The sequence below is a fragment of the Carassius gibelio genome, chromosome A17 (genome assembly GCF_023724105.1).
Source record: "Carassius gibelio isolate Cgi1373 ecotype wild population from Czech Republic chromosome A17, carGib1.2-hapl.c, whole genome shotgun sequence".
Classification (NCBI taxonomy): domain Eukaryota; kingdom Metazoa; phylum Chordata; class Actinopteri; order Cypriniformes; family Cyprinidae; genus Carassius; species Carassius gibelio.
Window position 1 is genome coordinate 16,507,894 of NC_068387.1, and position 17,892 is coordinate 16,525,785.

General features: G+C 37.5%; 1 protein-coding gene across 4 annotated transcripts in view; it reads right to left on the bottom strand.

Annotated features, from left to right (window-relative positions):
- Window positions 1–17,892, bottom strand: part of LOC128031360 (disks large-associated protein 2-like) — a 99,789-nt gene that overhangs the window by 30,950 nt on the left and 50,947 nt on the right. For all 4 annotated transcript variants that reach the window (XM_052619574.1, XM_052619572.1, XM_052619573.1 and 1 more), the window contains exons 3-4: window positions 14,510–14,581; window positions 11,471–12,648 (exon numbers count right to left, since the gene is read on the bottom strand). In XM_052619574.1, coding sequence (XP_052475534.1) covers window positions 11,471–12,648; window positions 14,510–14,513 — 1,182 coding nt within the window. In that variant the 5' untranslated portion in view covers window positions 14,514–14,581. The remainder of the gene's footprint in view (window positions 1–11,470; window positions 12,649–14,509; window positions 14,582–17,892) is intronic.

The following is a 17,892-nucleotide window of genomic DNA, read 5'->3' on the forward strand; positions in this document are numbered from 1 at the left end:
TGATCACGTTCTCTACATGAGAACTGAGTTAGTGGAGCATGCATGAGAGAGAGCACTTCTATCAGCACGAGTCCGTCACCCAAGACAATAGCCTATAGGATGTATTATTAGTCTTCAAATAACATTATAGTAGTCCCGTTGTTTTTTTATCATCATATATTACTTTTAGCTTGTCAACGTCAATGTTTTATAAAAAAAAATTTTGTTAATGAATATTTTCCGCCCTCGTCTTCATTGACGAAATGAACACTGCATAAAAGCACACAAATCTCTCTCTCTCTTTTTTTTTTTTTTTTTTGCCGTGATAACATTTTGGTTGTGGTTTCCCAAACATTGTTTTCATAATGCAAGGCACAACGTGATGTAAACAAACAATGCTTTTCACAATTTCGCATCTTCTTGTTATGTCAGACCTTTCAGACATATTTGCATTACATTGACTCACTCACCAGTGGTGTTATGTAAGATATTTTATGTTCACCTGTGAATAAAATATGCTTACCTGCTTTTAACAAGACGCTAAATCTAGTCACCAATCTGAACGATCGCGCTAGTGCTGCTTCCTCAAGAAAGTTTTGTTTTGTCAGATTAAACATGAAAGTGTTTTAAGCCATTCAAGCAAGAGACACTGGGTTATATCATAGTTAATTATAAAACTATTAATTATAACAATTTAAGGAGAGACTGTTTATGATTTATTGGGATTATAAAATAGTAGTGGGTGGATTTTTACCATTATAGTGCAGTTGTTTACACACACTGGATACACATCAAAAACATTATAACAGTGAATTTTTTGTCAAACATACATATATTTCTAAAATAAAGAAAAAAGTTTTACATTGGAAATTGAAAACTATTATTTGAAAACTTATAGAAAATGATTAGAAAATAAAACATCTAGTATGAGGTTTGATTATCAGCATCTGAATGTCAAGTACAAAAATTTTTTTTTATTAAAATAAAATGTAAAAAAAAAATCAGAATTCCAATTAGATTTTATGTAAGTTGCTAGAAGAGTGACTGAGTGAAAAATAAAGCTTTTCTTTAAGAGGTTGAAAAAAAAAAACTTCCTTAGTAGATACGCCTGTTTACTAAGCAGTCAGCAAGACCAAGAAAATAAGAACAGCATATGCAGGTAAACAGCCGGATGCTCATTTAAACAGACTCCTCAACACAATTTATTGCCAACACCGCTGACACAGTGACATTATCACGACTGTTATCCATCACCTATACCAGCTGACATTTACTTCTTGCCAATCTCCAAAAACAGCTTCACAGAAATCACTTATTACAGACTATCTTTATTTGTGGACAGTGACTGAGTAATATTACCGTTGTTGTCATGATCTTGAATGCTTAATGAATTCTCTTCTTGTGAATGAACAATGTTTCACTCAGATCTGATACCTGACTGAGGGATCACATGACAGGAACAAGGCACTGACATATTTATGACGTGTTCTCCTTTCACACTAGCGGAGACCAATTTTGTCACCTAGCAACTGTACGTCCTCATCCTCATAACCTTCAGAACACTACTTTACATCAGTACTCAGAAAAAACATCCTCTCACAGCAACACATCACTACAGTTCTATAGGCCAAAAGATGTATTCATTATAACATAGTGAGAAAAGAACTGAACTATACTTTCTTTCTTCTGTGGAACATAAAAGGAGGGTTTTACAGAACCTGGCTGGTTGCTCTTTTCCAAAATTAACCCAAAATCATCATAAATTGATCTATTTGAGGTAACATGCTATATAAAATCATATGATAGCTTTGCGTGAAAAGCTACATTAAATTTATGTCATTATTCACTGAAGATCTTCTTGTAACATTCATGATATTTCAACTTCAAACAACTTATTATTTTTAATAAGCTGGTTGATATATACTACCATTCATAAGTGTGGGGTCAATAAATATTAAACTGATCAAGCATGACAGTAAAGACATTTATTAATATCTATAAACACTTTGCCGCCACAGGAATAAATTATATTTATTATTTTATTATATAAAATTTGTAAAAAAAAAAACAATATTTCAAAATATGATCAAATAAACTTAGCCCCAGTTTGTAAGCATAAGAGGCTTTTTTTTCCTACAAAAAAAAACAAAAAACAATAAAAACTACACTTCTTAAAGGGGGGGTGAAATGCTATTTTTTAGTTTTTTACACTGGTTTTTACACTGTTTTTAGTTTTTTACACTGTTAAAGAGTTGGATTCCCATGCTAAACATGGACAAAGTTTCAAAAATTAAGTTGTACGTTTGAAGGAGTAGTTCTGTTCCCAAAATACTCCTTCCGGTTTGTCACAAGTTTCGGAAAGTTTTTTTCGAGTATGGCTCTGTGTGACGTTAGATGGAGTGGAATTTCCTTATATGGGTCCTAAGTGCACTTCTGCTGGAAGAGCGCGCGCTCCCGTATAGCGAGGCTGAGCACAGACTTTCACTGATCAGAGCGATTCACTGATCAGAGCGATTCACTGATCAGAGTGAGAGACCGAAATGTCACAAAAGAAGTGTGTTTTTGGTTGCCAGGGCAAGACAACCCTGCACAGATTACCAAAAAAAAAAAACAGCATTTAGGGACCAGTGGATGGAGTTTATTTTTACAGAGCATCAACGGAGTTGTGCAAGTGTTTTTGTTTGTTCCCTGCATTTCGAAGATGCTTGTTTTACAAACAAGGCCCAGTTTGACGCCGGATTTGCAAATTGTTTATTTCTTGAGGATAATGCAGTCCCAACGAAAAAGGGTCACGATCGTTTGTTGGAACCGCAGGCGGTGAGTAAAACTGCTTCAGATATCTCTGTGTTGTTAACTTAGCTATCGGGGCATAAGCACATCAAGTAAACAACATGCGATGTTGTCATCAAACTGCACTTTCCATATGTACAGCTTAAAAAAAAAAAAAAGACGACATAAAGTGAAACTTAGTCATTTTCCAAAACCGCTAAGCAAATATACAGATTCAATACATACTAGGGCTGTGCAAAAAATTGAATGTGATTTTCATGCACCTCTCATCAGTAAAGATGCTCTTGTAATTAGAAGTATATCTCCAGCATGTGCGTTCAGATCAGGGTTGCCAGGTTTTCACAACAAATCCTGCCCAGTTGCTTCTTAAAACTAATCCAAAACTAGCCCAATCGCGTTTCCGGGAGGTTCCCCGATAAAAAATAGCTTCCCGGGGTTAAAATAGAAATTTTTGAGAAGGGTTTCCCTGGAAAATTACCATTTTAGGGGCTAAATATCACGTTATTGGTATTGGGATTGCTTCAAACCGCGGACATGAAAAACAACTGTTGCCAAGTCTGTGGTGGTTGTTTTTCATGTCCGCTGGTCACAGCGACCCCAATACAAATAAAGTGATATTTAGCCCCTAAAATGCGAATTTTACCAAGGCAACCCTGCTAAAAAACGTATATTTTAACCCCGGGAAGCAATGTTTTATCGGGGAACCTTCTGGAAGCGGGATTTGGCTAGTTTTGAGAAGCAACTGGGCAGGATTTATTGTGAAAACCTGGCAACCCTGATCTAAACACACGTGCTGGAGATATACTTCTAATTACTGGAGCATCTTTACTGATGAGATGTACATGAAAATCGCATTCGATTTTTTGCACAGCCCTAACATAGAAACGTTGTTGCTGATGCAGCTCTTGTTAAATTTCAGCCTCTGGATCTGATTCTGGATCATAAATATACGCTGAATCTGACTGTTAGCCATGGTTTGTTTTGGTTGGTTTTGTCCTCAAGCTTCCAAACGCTCTCAACGCAAAAGCCTACTGGCGCTCGTGATTCTTTAGCTCCGCCCACACGTCACGCCTCCAGGCGCTCGTGTTTTTCCGGGAAAAATCGGTACAGACTATCTCTCTCTTATAAATATAATAAAACTAAAGACTTTTTGGAGTTATGAAGGATGCAGTACTTCTCTATAGGTACTCAAGATTAACAGGATATTGAGTGAAAACGAGCATTTCACCCCCCCCCCCCCCCTTTAACTCTGTTTCTTTGGTTTTCTGCTAACTGAAATATGATCTGCTGGAGGTGAAGATTATTGTTTAATAGTGACTTAAATTTTGGTTGACCAGCATGAGTAACAAATGACATATATAAATATAATTTCTTTTTTTTGATAAACTATTTTAATATTTAAAAGACATTTCAGTGTTCCAGAGTACACAAGTGTTAGGCTTTGCAACATAATTCATTAAGGATTTGAATCAACTGAACCACAGTAGATGACATTTAATATCAAACAGCTTGATTAACTCTGTGTCCTTTTACCAAAGCCTTTTGTTTATCAGACAGCCTCTCGTCCAGGTGACAAGGGGCACATTTCAGCAGCCTCGTGGGATTTTAGCAATCTACACGAAGAACGATTCTGATCCAGGAGTCCCAAGAGTCAATGAAAATGAGTAAATGTCATGGACACCTTTGTACAACACATGCACATTCACACATAATCCATAGAAGTCTTTAGGTTAATTAAGTCTTGAAGGAGTTTGATATTTTTAGACATTTAATTAACCAAAAACGCCAGAGGACACACACAATCTGTGGTGTAAAACTCTTGATAAATCACTGAGATCCGAGTCCCCTCCCCAGTATGACTGTATAATACTGTGTGATAGTGTATCAACTGGTGAAGGTTTTGCTATTCAGTTTATACATAGTCTAGATATGTTTTACAAAGAAACATGGATTAATGCAAAAACACAAAGCAGGCTGTGTTCTTCTTGTATGATGCATGGGCATAGGTTTATGTATATCATGTTTTTTATGACAACTACTGTAGCTCATTAAATCAGAATTTATTGCTCTAGCTTTCCATACTATAATGTTATTTTAAATTTTTTATTAACTGTAGACTACAGAATGTGAAGCTATTGCTGCACTGATGCCAGGTTACTTCATTTTTAAAGTATTTAATTCACTGGATTTAAATAATACAAACGAATAATAGTATTTTATTACTTTTTTATGACTTTCTCCTATAGGGAAAACATGTATGACAGTTTCCACAAAAATATTAAGCAGTACAAATCTAAACAGAAAGAAACAAGTAATAAGAAGTGTTTATTGAGGGCCAAATTAGAAACATATTAGAAAGATTTCTGAAGGACCATGTGAGAATGAAGACTGGATTAATGGCATCTAAAAAAATTCAGCTTTGCCATCACAGAGATAAATTGCATTTTCAAATACTGTTTGAACAGAAAAGCATTATTTCACACTATTACTGTTTTTATGCATTTTTGATCAAATAAATGCAGCCTTCGTGAGCATTGGAAACTTTTTCTCAAAGCATGATATAATGTTGTTTAATATCATGGAAAAAATATATTAGAGTGATGAAAGGGAAGCACTGAATATTAATGATCCGTGACACTTATTTATTCATATATTTTCCTAATTTAACCAATTTGAGTAAGTTTAAGCTATTTGGACAAATTCAATATTAAAGCTAATTTACATGTTTGTTTTTGAACAAGTGTCTGTGATAATCTCCTCTGAAAGACCAAACATGTTCAAGTTCATTTTGGGGACAAACAGTGACAGAAATAACTTCTGCTGTCACCAACATTCCCTTACCATCTTCACACACTCACACACCCAGCTGTGTCTGACCTCTTTAGTTGTCTGACTCACAGTTTATTGAGTTGTTGTCAAGACAGAGTCTCTTTGTGTCCGTATGTCCTGCTGGCTTGTAAACAGTCTTATTAATTGGTTATTAGATTCACCTTCACTGACCTATCAGAAAATCAATTAAAATGCAATCCTCTCTCCTTGTAGCCTTTAGATTAAGGTGAAGAATACAGAGAGAAAGAGCATGGTAGAATCATAAAGAGAATGGTAAACTCTGTGTAAGAGTGTGAAAGAGTTTGCTGTTTGACACTGCAAGGCCCGGGAAGAGAGGTCTGTTCCTTTAAAACTCTTCCCTTGATCCTTTATCATTCAGGGAGTGAATATTTCTGATGTTCTAAGTGCAGTGGACTAAACCCAGCGATGTATGCCAACCTCTACTGAAATGTCAAAGTCTTAATGTTTGAATAATTCATTTCTGACTTTCAGTGCTACTCTTAAGGACATTCACACTGTTGAGAAAAGTTGAAGTTTATATAGGGTGTGATGCGGTGTCAACCAAAGTGACTGAAAACAGAAGTCATTTGTCTCCTCCTGTAGCTGAGGTTAGGAAATACAGAGGAGACGTTATGTAATGAGCAGTTTAACTGCTTTACGTGATTATGTGTGCAGAATTATCATCAAAAATTAGGCATGAAAAAACATATTCAGGTTTTGTATGTGCTTCATTAAATAAGAAGCTGTCAAAAGACCTTCAAAGGAGCTACCAAAGACGAGCATGACCGATGTCCATTGTAGAAGCAGACTGATATCTAAAAGTTTTATTCTCGCCAACATTCAGATAATAATTTGAATAAAATGTCAACAGTTAAATAACTAGATAGGTTAGCTGGTTACCTTAAAAGTGCATAGATTACACAAACAACTCATTCTGCTGTTAACACTTTTTTTCTGACAAGCGGATGCATTGAGATATATGTTTTCCTGTTTGTTTATGCAATGTTTAGCATAAAGCCTATTATCGTCATCCAAAGTGAGTTTATAATTAGGATCGTTCATCTTCATGATATGATGTACTGTGATGTACTTACAATTTATATACAAACACATTCTCAATCAGAATGATAATTTTTATGTAGAAATGACATCTTATTTTTATAAGAACATCTAATCTATGAGCAGTTTTTTTAAAAGAGATTGGCAATTACAGAGCCCAACAGCAATATTAAGGAATTCAGCAGCGGAAACACTTAGTAGCTGACCAACATAACATCAACAGGTGGACCTTCACACTGCGAAATCATTTCTGTTTTCTTTTCCTTTCTCTCTTGAAGAAGACATTGTAAACAAGAAAAGCGTAAAACAAGAAAAATACAAGAAAATATTTTTTTTCTTGCTTAAAACAAGAAAAGATAATTTGCCATTTGGGTTTTAAGGATATTTAAGGATAATGATAAAGAAATACTTATGAAGAAAATGACTTTCTTTTTTGCATTATGTGTGAATGGGCCATTACACTTTAATCAGGACAGCCCTTCACCCAGACTGCTATCACCATAAAAGTCATGTTGAAATATTTAAATTGTTACATCATACAGTTAAATCAGTCTCTATGCATTTTAAAAAAGCATCCATAGTTTATAGGCAACAAAAAGCTTTAATGTAAACACCTCAATGGGGAAGAAATAATCAAATATTGAAAGAGAGATCTCCCAGTTTAGAGTAAATGATATGCAGAAAAACGTTTTTTCAATCTAAAATTATCAAGTAACTTAAAGATATTTTATATAAATGAAAATAGGAAGATATTAGGAAGCAGCATTCAAAATCTACTCGAATCAACTTAAAAATTTTAGGGGCCAGATTGAACTCTTCTGCTTCTGCCCCTAATGAAGTGAACTGCTGTCCTCCTCATAACATGATCAATGATTATGTAAGAAGTATTGAAATGTAGAGGAAACCCTTGCTAAAAGATACATCATATACCATTAAGCATTGATTTTGATCCAAATCCCAATCTCAACTAATGATTCAATCTACTCACGATGGTGACCGTCATGATAAACACACACTAAAAATAGCTGTTTTATTGCTACTGCTCAGAATGCAGTGCTCAGGACACCCGACCATTACAATGAAGGGGCACACGTCCCTCCCGGAGAGTTTGCGTCACAGTGGGCTGCATCGATAACAGCAGCCAAAAATAGCACTGGCGTGATAGACGGCACAGACTATTTTTGTTGGGGTTGAGAGGACCTATTAAATGCCTGACCCTGAGATGCATCACAGTCATTGACTGCTGGACCGTTTCTGTTCTTTTTCTGCAGGCTGATGTTTAATCCATTTGGACATATTTGAAATACAAGCACACTTAAGATAATTGCTTTGCTCAGAAAGACAGATGGGAAGAGGTTGTTTTCATCCCTCAGTGAAAGTCTAAATTTACATGTTTGAGCTGAAATTAGAATTAGGATTGATTACAGAGAAAAATCTACTGGCCTTTAAAAAAAAATTGATGCTGAAAGTGGTTTTGCACTTTTGCTGAAAGAAAAAATGTGTTTGTTTTATAAGTTGAAACAATCTTGTATGACCTGTAAAGGTACAATTTTGTCTTCATATGAAGCTTGTCATGAATCATTAGTGGGCAAAGACACAATCCTATCCATAACAAGCTTTACCACAATGTTGTTATGAAGACAAATTGGATCTAGAAGAGACATATGGACTTTAGGACGTCTAGATGAAGGTTGGCACAATTTCTGAGCATTGACCAACAAACTTTCTGGTTTTTACCATCACAACCTACACTCTCAGAAAAAAAGATAAAAAAGTTGCCACTGGTTGCTTGTAGGGAAGCCCCGATCCGTCTTTTCCCCCTCTGAAATCTAGGGTTTGGTATTGGCCAATACAGATAACGATCCGATACCAGTGAAGTTATTTTTCCCCCATTTGAATAAATGTAGAATTTCTAATTTATATCTGTGTGTGGAACTGATACCATTCTTTCACAATCTACTAGATACAGACTACTTCATTATAACGATAAATAAAATAAACAATAGATATAAAAAAATATAGGCCTATGTATATTTATAATTAATGACAAAAATTGATCATAAATTAGGTTAGTGGATAATTCTGCAGCAAAAGTTATTCTAGAAAAATCAGTGCAATAATTTTAATTCTAATAATTTTAGAAATCCAAATATTTAGTGGAAAACTATATTTTGTAGGGGAAAAAAAGTATTGCACTAAATAATGGTAAAATTTTCAAATATTATTAAAAAATCAATTAAGTAAAAACATTTAAGAATGCTATATATATAAGTAGTATAAAATTAAAAAACGTTTCTTTTAAATGTATAGCATGTATAGCAGTTTTATGCCCGTGGGTTGAAATGACCCCAATAACGTGATATTTAGCCCCTCGAATGTGAATTTTACTGGAGGATCCCCAGTGAAAAACGTGTATTTTACCCCCTGGAATGTGATTTTTACCGTGGAGCCCCCTCAAAATGCAACTGACAGTGAAAAGTGAAAGTGAAGTGACATACAGCCAAGTATGGTGACCCATACTCAGAATTCGTGCTCTGTATTTAACCCCCCCAAAGTGTACACACACACTGTGAACACACAACTGGAGCAGTGGGCAGCCATTTATGCTGCAGCGCCCGGGGAGCATTTGGGGGTTCGGTGCGGGTTAGGAGTCAAACTGTATAACCACTAAGCCACGACTTCCCCTTTTGGGCTAGTTTTGTTGCAAAAACCTGGCAACCCTGTTGTTTTTCAAGTCTTTGGGTTTAAATGACCCCGATAACGTGATATTTAGCCCCTAAAATGTTAATTTAACTAGGGGAATCCGACAAAAAATGTGTATTTTATCTCACTGCAATGTGTTTTTTACCGGGGGATCCCCCTCAAAATGTGATTGGGCTTGTTTTGGGCTCATTTTGAGTAGAAATTTGATAGGTTTTGTTGTGAAAACCTGGCAACCCTGGTGCAAGGCACAAAGGGAAGAAAAATGAATGCTTAGTGTATTAAGCCTTGCAACTGTTATTGAGCCTTTCTTTTAAAAGTTTTAAATTTCAGTTACTGTGCACGTTAAAAACTATTTATAGTTTTCACTACGACCTGTGTTTTGTTCTCACAGACACCTGGTAGCAATTAACAAAACAACATTAAACTTCGGCAAGAAGGTAAAGTACTATTTGCAAATTCATAGATATATATTTACAAATCAAGTATAATAATGGGAACATTTGATGACCTTGGAGAGAGCTTTACCGAACACGACCAAGGTTTAAAGGCTGAATGAATGACTGAAAGCCACAGTGCAGAAAAGAGTTTTATGTGAACTTTAATGAAAAAACTTAAACAATCATATGTAGCTCAAATTAAGCTGTCATATGGTTTCAGAAGTAAGACAGAATAATATGCACAATCTTGGATTTGGAATGGCCCTCTTTGACTGATATCCGATCTGACAAAAAAAGGCAGTATCAGAGCTGGTACCCGATATGAATACCGGACCAGCACATCCCTAGTTGCCAGCTGTCTAAGTTGACTCAGTGGGACCCGAAAGAGGTATTCACAAGCCTCTAAAATGTAAAACTTAATATTGATTTAGGTTCTCTTTCTCTGTGGATTCTTTCTTTCCCTGAGGAAACACTCAGATCCATCCATTCATTAATTATCTCAATGGGGCGATCAGCCTCACTGCTTCTGCTGTGCTATTGCATAAGTCCAGGACTAGTGGAGGCTGCTATGTCAGCAGATGTTTACTGAGAATGTTTTTTCATTGTACCTGCTGATCTAAATGCTCAAGTCAGACATCTGCAATACTAACTAGTTCTGACAGACCAGCATATGTTGTGTTTTGGATGCTTGCCTATTTAGAGATGTTGGTCTCTACACCTGGCTCCTTAACTAACCAGTAAGGCTACAGTACAGGTCAATCAGATTCACCAGCTTTTTTAAGGAACCAGTTCTGAAGAAGAACAGTCATATTCTAAAACAAGACTGAATTAACTAAAGCAATATTAGTGTCTTCTTTAAAGTAGGTCTAGTATTATTAAAAAGATGACATGGGGATGTACTAAAACACAATAATGATCCCATCAGGACAAGCAGTATCAAGAAGTATTCGCATAGCAGCTGTACTCTACTGTGACAGATATGTGAATCATTTCAGCAATTTTAGAAAGCGATTGCATTTTGCTCCAATGCTAACCTGTGACAATTCAGCATCTGTATATAGGATAAAGAGGCCTAATTGTACAAATTAACTAGAAAACAGGAATAAGCTATTATGCAGTGGGCTAACAGTACCATGAATAATGCATCCCGATGAAATGTGATGCATTTGGAAAATCATACGGTATCACAGAAAGATCAGTGCTAATCAATATGACTCATTGTTTGCAATAATTCCGTACATAAACAACAGGAACAAACTAGTCTAGTCGTAGAGGCAGAACCAATAAATCTGCCTCTCAATTTAGCACATTAGCACCTCACAACAACAACAACACACATATTTCAATCAAGCTATATTCTTCACCAGCGTAAACAACATATCCCCGCCTTTGTAACAACCCTTTCAGTGGACTATTACTTTCGACTCTTTTGGGAACCCTCTGGATCCTAAATAACAATCTACAGGCACCAATAAGCCATGGATCAGAAAGCAGCCACACAGAGTTTTGTTTTGAAAATGAATAGCATGACTTAATATTTACGCCCCTCACGTACACAAACATTCAAGAATTAATCTTGACGTCCCTTAAGGCTGCTGAGGCCCCCTGGTTGAAAACCACTGTCTTACAGCACAACATCTTCAGCAGTCACATCTTCATGAATGAGATCTCACCTGCAAATAATTACAAGGCCTCATGGAGGACTTCAGATCTTGAGGCATGGTTGGTTTCTCCAGGTTGAGGGAAGATTTGCGGTAGGCTTCTTTAGCCTGGCTGACAGTCAGCGTCGACCAGGAGCTGCGCTTCATAAATTTGCCCTCAGGGGCCATAGAGATGCTATCGCATGCCGAACATTTCACATCGTTGTTGCTCTTGGAGGTCTTGAGTGAAAGGTCACCAAAGTGGCCATGGCCTGTGTCCGGGTAACAGTGAGTGATATGATCTCCGTGGTGGCGGCTCATGATGCTGGGAGTCCGGTAGGTGCTGTCACTGTCCAGGTTGTCATCAGAACTCCACCAGCCTGCTATCCCTGAGCGTTGCTTGGAGTCTGACTTGCGTTCCTTGCTCTTACTCCGTTTGCTGTGTTTGTGGTTCCCATGGTGATGGCCGTGATGGTGGTGGTGGTGTCCGCTGTCTGAGCGAGAGTCTCCCTTGGTGCCGTTCATTTTGGACGATCCCTCGAGTGAGTGGGATTTGGTGAAGAGCTTCTGGACGGAGTGCACCAGGTGGCGGATACGCCCGGGACTCTCGTTGCGCTGCTCGTTGCTTGTGGTGGTTGCGGACGTGCGCTGGTACTGCAGCGTGTGAAAACCATCTCTATGAATCGGCAACTGCTTCTCGAACTGGTCCAGGAGGTTCGCAGGAATACGATTCATCTTCCCAGACCCACTGCCCCCACCGCCACCTCCGATCCCTCCACTGCCACCTCCGCTGCCGCTGCCGCCGCCACCGCCCCCGCCTCCGCCGCCGCCGTGAGGAGTGGAGCCTTCGTCTCTCGAGCCGTCGTGGTGTGAACTGTAGTGCATTCTGGGAAAGGTGCTGCTGGAAACATAGTCAGATGCCATAGAAACTGGAATCACCATGCACTCCGAGTGGATGGAGCTGCGGGGCGAGCAGCGGTGTGGATCCAGAGGGTAGCTCTCCGTCGGACTGAGCAAGTAGGGAGTGCGGGAATCAGGGCCGACATGCTGCAAGTGGTCAAGGGACTGATCGCAGTCTGGCAGCCCACAGATATGACCTGATGTGAAGGTGAGCTGAGGACGACCGCTTGATAAACCTTTCATATTCCTGGGAAGGGGGAGGTAGCTGTCTTCATCGAAGTATGGCGGCGGAGACCATGAATCTAGCTGATCTATGAAAGACAAAGAGAGGAAAAGAGAGCGGAGAGAATTAGTGAGTTTGATTCATTTTTACTTTGGCATTCTGCATCAGTTTAGACCTCGTTCAGTCTTTCTGCAAACTAGACTTTGGGGCATTTTCCCCATGGGTGTGTAGGCAGTGTTAATAGAGATGTTTGAAAAACAGTCTGCCATGATTCAAACAAGCTGATTACAAAATCACTGTGTTTTTTGTGAATTCAAACGATCATGCGGCAGCCTCTCAGCTGCACAGTCATGGAAAACACGATGCTTCAATTCGTGAATGGAACAAAATCATGTTGTCTGGACAAAAGCACATCCCACAGCCCTCTGCCGATCCTCCCCATCTGATCATACCAGGCATTACGAGGACAGAGTTGCAAGCCTTGCCATTTATCCAATGCAAAGTAAAATAATAGCCTATCATCTCGGAATCGCTGGGCCATCCGTCAAAGCCGGCCCCAGAGAGAGAGGGAGCACTTCGAGGTGCTTCAGCAGTTGTCCTTGAGAGACATTGCTCAAAGATTAAAAACCACATTCACTGTGATCTTTCATCACAGCCACATATGGGCAGCCTGTCACTATCTTCATCAGAGCTCAAAGATGCTGTTTTTTCACATCCAACTGTTTGCCCTTTCTGACATAACTATTTCATGCTGCTGGATCATATGTCATTTCACACTGGTGATTAATGTGAATTTTCACTGGTGAAAGTACAGGGTAATTCATATTAACAAAAAGGTCATTTTTCAATTGTTGGAGAGAGAAAAATAAACATGTTAGTTTTAGTGAGTTTTTCAGTGTCAAAAGTGAGGCCTTGTTTAAACCCATTCTTTTTTAATCTCAAAGGTATTCAAGTGAAAACACATAGTTTGGAATACAGTATATTAACATTCCAAAAATATGACTATTTAGAGCATTTAAACTCCTATAGTATTTCATCTATGTAGGAATTAAAGCTGTTAAAGAATAGGCCATTTAAACCTGGAAATTTTCAATTTTTTTGTGTTACATGCTGGCACAGACCTCTGATGACTTGAATTTGACTACATACTAAAACAAGCCAAACATGGCACCAATACCAAAGTCAAACCACGAGGCACAAAACACATTACTAGACATAGTCAGACTGAAGATTATTTTCTGTCTTTATTTTTCTCTTGTCATGGCCAATAACTTCTGTTAACTTAATATAACTTAATTATATTAAGCTTATTATAAATAGATAATTTTAGTAGCTGAAAACTTTTGTATGTAGCTGTAAGGTATCAGTATATAAGACAGCTGCCAAATTAAAAATGACTGACAATGCATTTTCATCTGTGTGAAAAATTAATGGAAAGGCAAGAATTCACTACTGTCGAAAAGTCAGTAAGTCAGTTTTTTAACTAATACTTTTATTAAGCAGTGACAGAAAAAGACGTCTATAATTCCACATAAAAATTTAGCAGTACAACTGTTTTCAACATTGACATTAAGAAATCATATTCATATCATATTCATACCGAGCACCAAATCAGCAAATCTTGAGTAATGGCTGCTGAACATTAGCCTTGCTATCACAGCAATAAACTACATCTTAAAATATAGCACATTTATTTGAAAGTGTAACAATGTTTCACAATACTACTGTTTTACTGTACTTTTGATCAAATGAATGAGTTTTGAACCATAGTGTATTTCTGAAAAAACACAGAGGGGCCAGAAAAGAATAAAACACATTTATCTGATTCACGCTGGTAGCAAATAACTGGACTGAAGACATAAGCAAAAACATCTTGGTTTGAATTTGGAAAGAAACCAATTCAAACCCTCCCTTGTGTTTAATTAGAGCACAAACAGTAGAGTACTGACCCATAAGGAGATCTTTAGCTCAGGTCAGCACACACCATAATGATCCCCAAGTCCATCTTGATTGAAGAAGACCTGAAGGAGAATGTCAAGTTCGTTTATTCTGAGCATGTAAAAGAATATTCTAGAGTGATAGAAAATCACAAAAAGGCACTTCATTAAAATTCAACTTTGTGAAAGGCTGAACAAGACAGAATCACATTAAAGCACATCCTGAACAAATGGTCCAACTCTGATCACCATCTGTAAACACTGGCCAATACAGGCATTAGATTACGTTCATTCAAAGGTTAAAAGCAAGGAACCTTCATGGAATCAGGGTTGTTCATCAGAAAAATCGAAGAGATGCGATTGTGTCCTTAATTCCCAGAAGGCACTGCAATAAACCACAATGTTACATTTCTAAATCTGAGAGGATGGATGAAACTGAAAGGACCAGAATGGTACTGTTCTCATTGGAGATGTAAAAGTCTTACAACAACCTGTCATTGGTTATTTCTCCTTCATCGAAATCCAACACAACAGCAGTGAAATATCTGGAGACAACAACAGAGGAAAAGCACAGATTGCAGACTGAAATTAAAAGCATTATCTTTTACACTTTGGTTTTAAAAAAGACAACGGAGCATTTCTAAACCTAGTCAACTGAGATCTTCAAAACCCAGTGGACTAAATCAGCCACAAGAAAATCACCTTGAGAGAAGCAGACCTATAATTCACTGCAGGGAGCAGAGAAACGTACACTATATCAATCCAGCTGCTGACGACATATGCCATGTTTGAGGCTATTACATCTTCCAGCCTGAATTCTCAAACATATTAGAGAAAATTACAAAAATAATATATATACTGTATATGTATAATGTATAGCATTTGAACAATAATAATGAATAAAGTAATTTATAATATACTCCAGCCTTTGGTGTCACATGATCCATCAGAAATAATAATATGCTCTAAAGTCTAATTACCATCTATTACAACAAAACGCAGACACACTTTAAGAACAACTTAATGGTATAACAGTTTATGTGAAGTCATACAGTATATGACCAGAGCTAGTGTATTCAGTAATAGTTCTGACTAATTCAGTGAGTGAACCAATTTAGTCACGGACACATTCTGGAGTTGTTTTGATCAATTCATTAAAAAAGAACCAGCTCATAAGAATCATTTGTATATGAATCTGACTACACTGTTGGCACGGCATATTTGTTGGTTGATGAGAACTAGTTCTCAATTCTGAACCTTACAAATAAATTTTTTCTATAGCATAAATTTCAGTGTAATTGGATGCTGCATATTTAAAAACAATATTTACTGGGGTTTACTGTTTTCTGATGGTCTCCCTCCTGTGGTGGATGGAGAGGGCCTTTGGTCTTAGTACGAATTCAAAGGAGGTCATCTAAGGCTCTAGAGATTTGTTTGAGTGTTATGGCACTCCTCTACAGCCTGAAGCACATCCTGTCACCTCATTTTATGATTTCAGCATTCATACCCTGGAACATTGCTGCTGAATAAATAAGGCTCACTGCAGCAACCCGCATACTAACAGCATGATTGCAATCAGCTACAGGTGCCTTCACATCTCCACTGCTTTTCTTGGCTCTCTGCAGGGGGCAGCAGGTAGAGGCTTTATTTTGCTGACTCTGTCGCTACAGCAGTGCTAGTGAAGACAAACGATCCATCCACCACATTAACACCAGAGAAAGGTGGCAGTGAGACCTGATGGAACTGCTATATATATATGTATATATATATATATATATATATATATATATATATATATATATATATATATATATGAAATTATATAATATTCTGAATACAATGCATTCAGGAATGCTGTCTTAGAATAAGCATAAAACAAGACTCAGAAGGCAGCATAATTGTGTGTAAAAAAAATGAAAGCAGGAGATATCGCACTTTTGTCCCTCCAACATGCTTCATTCCCACAATATTCTACGTTGTTCCAACTTGACAATTATTCCTCCAATTAATCACCCCACTAAAAAGTGATTGCCACAGCAGTCCTTTTCTTTTCTCTCTAACAATCTCTCTTCATTTTATAAACTCACTTTTACAGAGTAAGGACAGAGAGAGAGAAAGAGAGAGAGATTCCTGGAGTCCGATAAGCCTAGTGAGTTCCTTATCGTAAAGGAGTGCATTAGCAATGCAGTGATGAGGGCTATTATCTGTGCCTGGTTCTTCTCAGCGTGGTAAACCATGCTTATTCCTGCAGTCTAAAGACAAATATTTGTCATAAAGATGGATTTATTATGGAATAGAAAGATGATAGAAAAGTTGAAAACACCATTTATAAATATTACTTAAGGAGTGTTCCAACTGACAGCGATTTGCAGTGACAAAGCAACTTCATGTCATTCATTTTCACTTAAAGTTGCTGATTTGTGGCAAAATGAGTGACTTATAATATACTGATATATGCAATTTATGAGATTAATGCATAAAATATTTTTAATTGCTTTTACATCAATTGCTGAATAAAAATGCACAAACATTTTAAATGTGTCTTTGTAAAGTCCTGTGTAGCATTGCATTTCTTAATATCGCTGCAGAATCTGGGAGGTAAAATGTGTTTCATAAATCATGACGTTAAACCTGCAGCTGGTGGGTCAGTACAATGAAGCTGGCCTGAAAGTGTCTGAACACAGAACTAGGCAGAAAAAACACAGACTAGCGTGCTATATGAAATCCTTCAGGAGGAGCCTGTTTATGTAAGGCCTGGTTCACACGGGACAATTTTAAAATTGTCGGCCGACTTTCCAAACCAGAGAGACCCCACACACGGCGATAAAAAATCACGGGTCTAACAGTTTTGGGCGTTCAGTGTGTGGTGTGCAGCCACACGGCAATATCAACACATCACACACGAACCGATTTGTCTCCCGAGCATTCCCAGGTAAGACGGGAAATCTCGCAAAATCCCTCGAGACCAAACGTGACTTCAGAGTAAACAATCATGGCGGACGAAGAGGATGGAGTGGCCATAGTTTGTGCTGTGTTTTTAACGGAAAAAAAAAACATAAGAAAAACAAGAAAAGGCGATGGTCAAAGAGGTGGAGACAACACGAGCATGGACTATACTTGCTACATCATGATATGGAGGAAAGTTGTTGTTTTATCTCATAGAAATGTTGTTACGTACTACACAGATTAATAACCGTTGAAATAAACGTTCATATATTCGTTTCCATGTACTCTGGTGAACTGCAGTTGTGGATATAATTATGCCCATCGACTTTATTTGTATTTGTTATATTTGTTATATTATATACGCCCGCTGTTTTGATTTTTGATCACCGCCTCGTCACCTCACTTTCTGATTGGATACACGCCACAGTCCACAGGCTGCGTGATTGTTT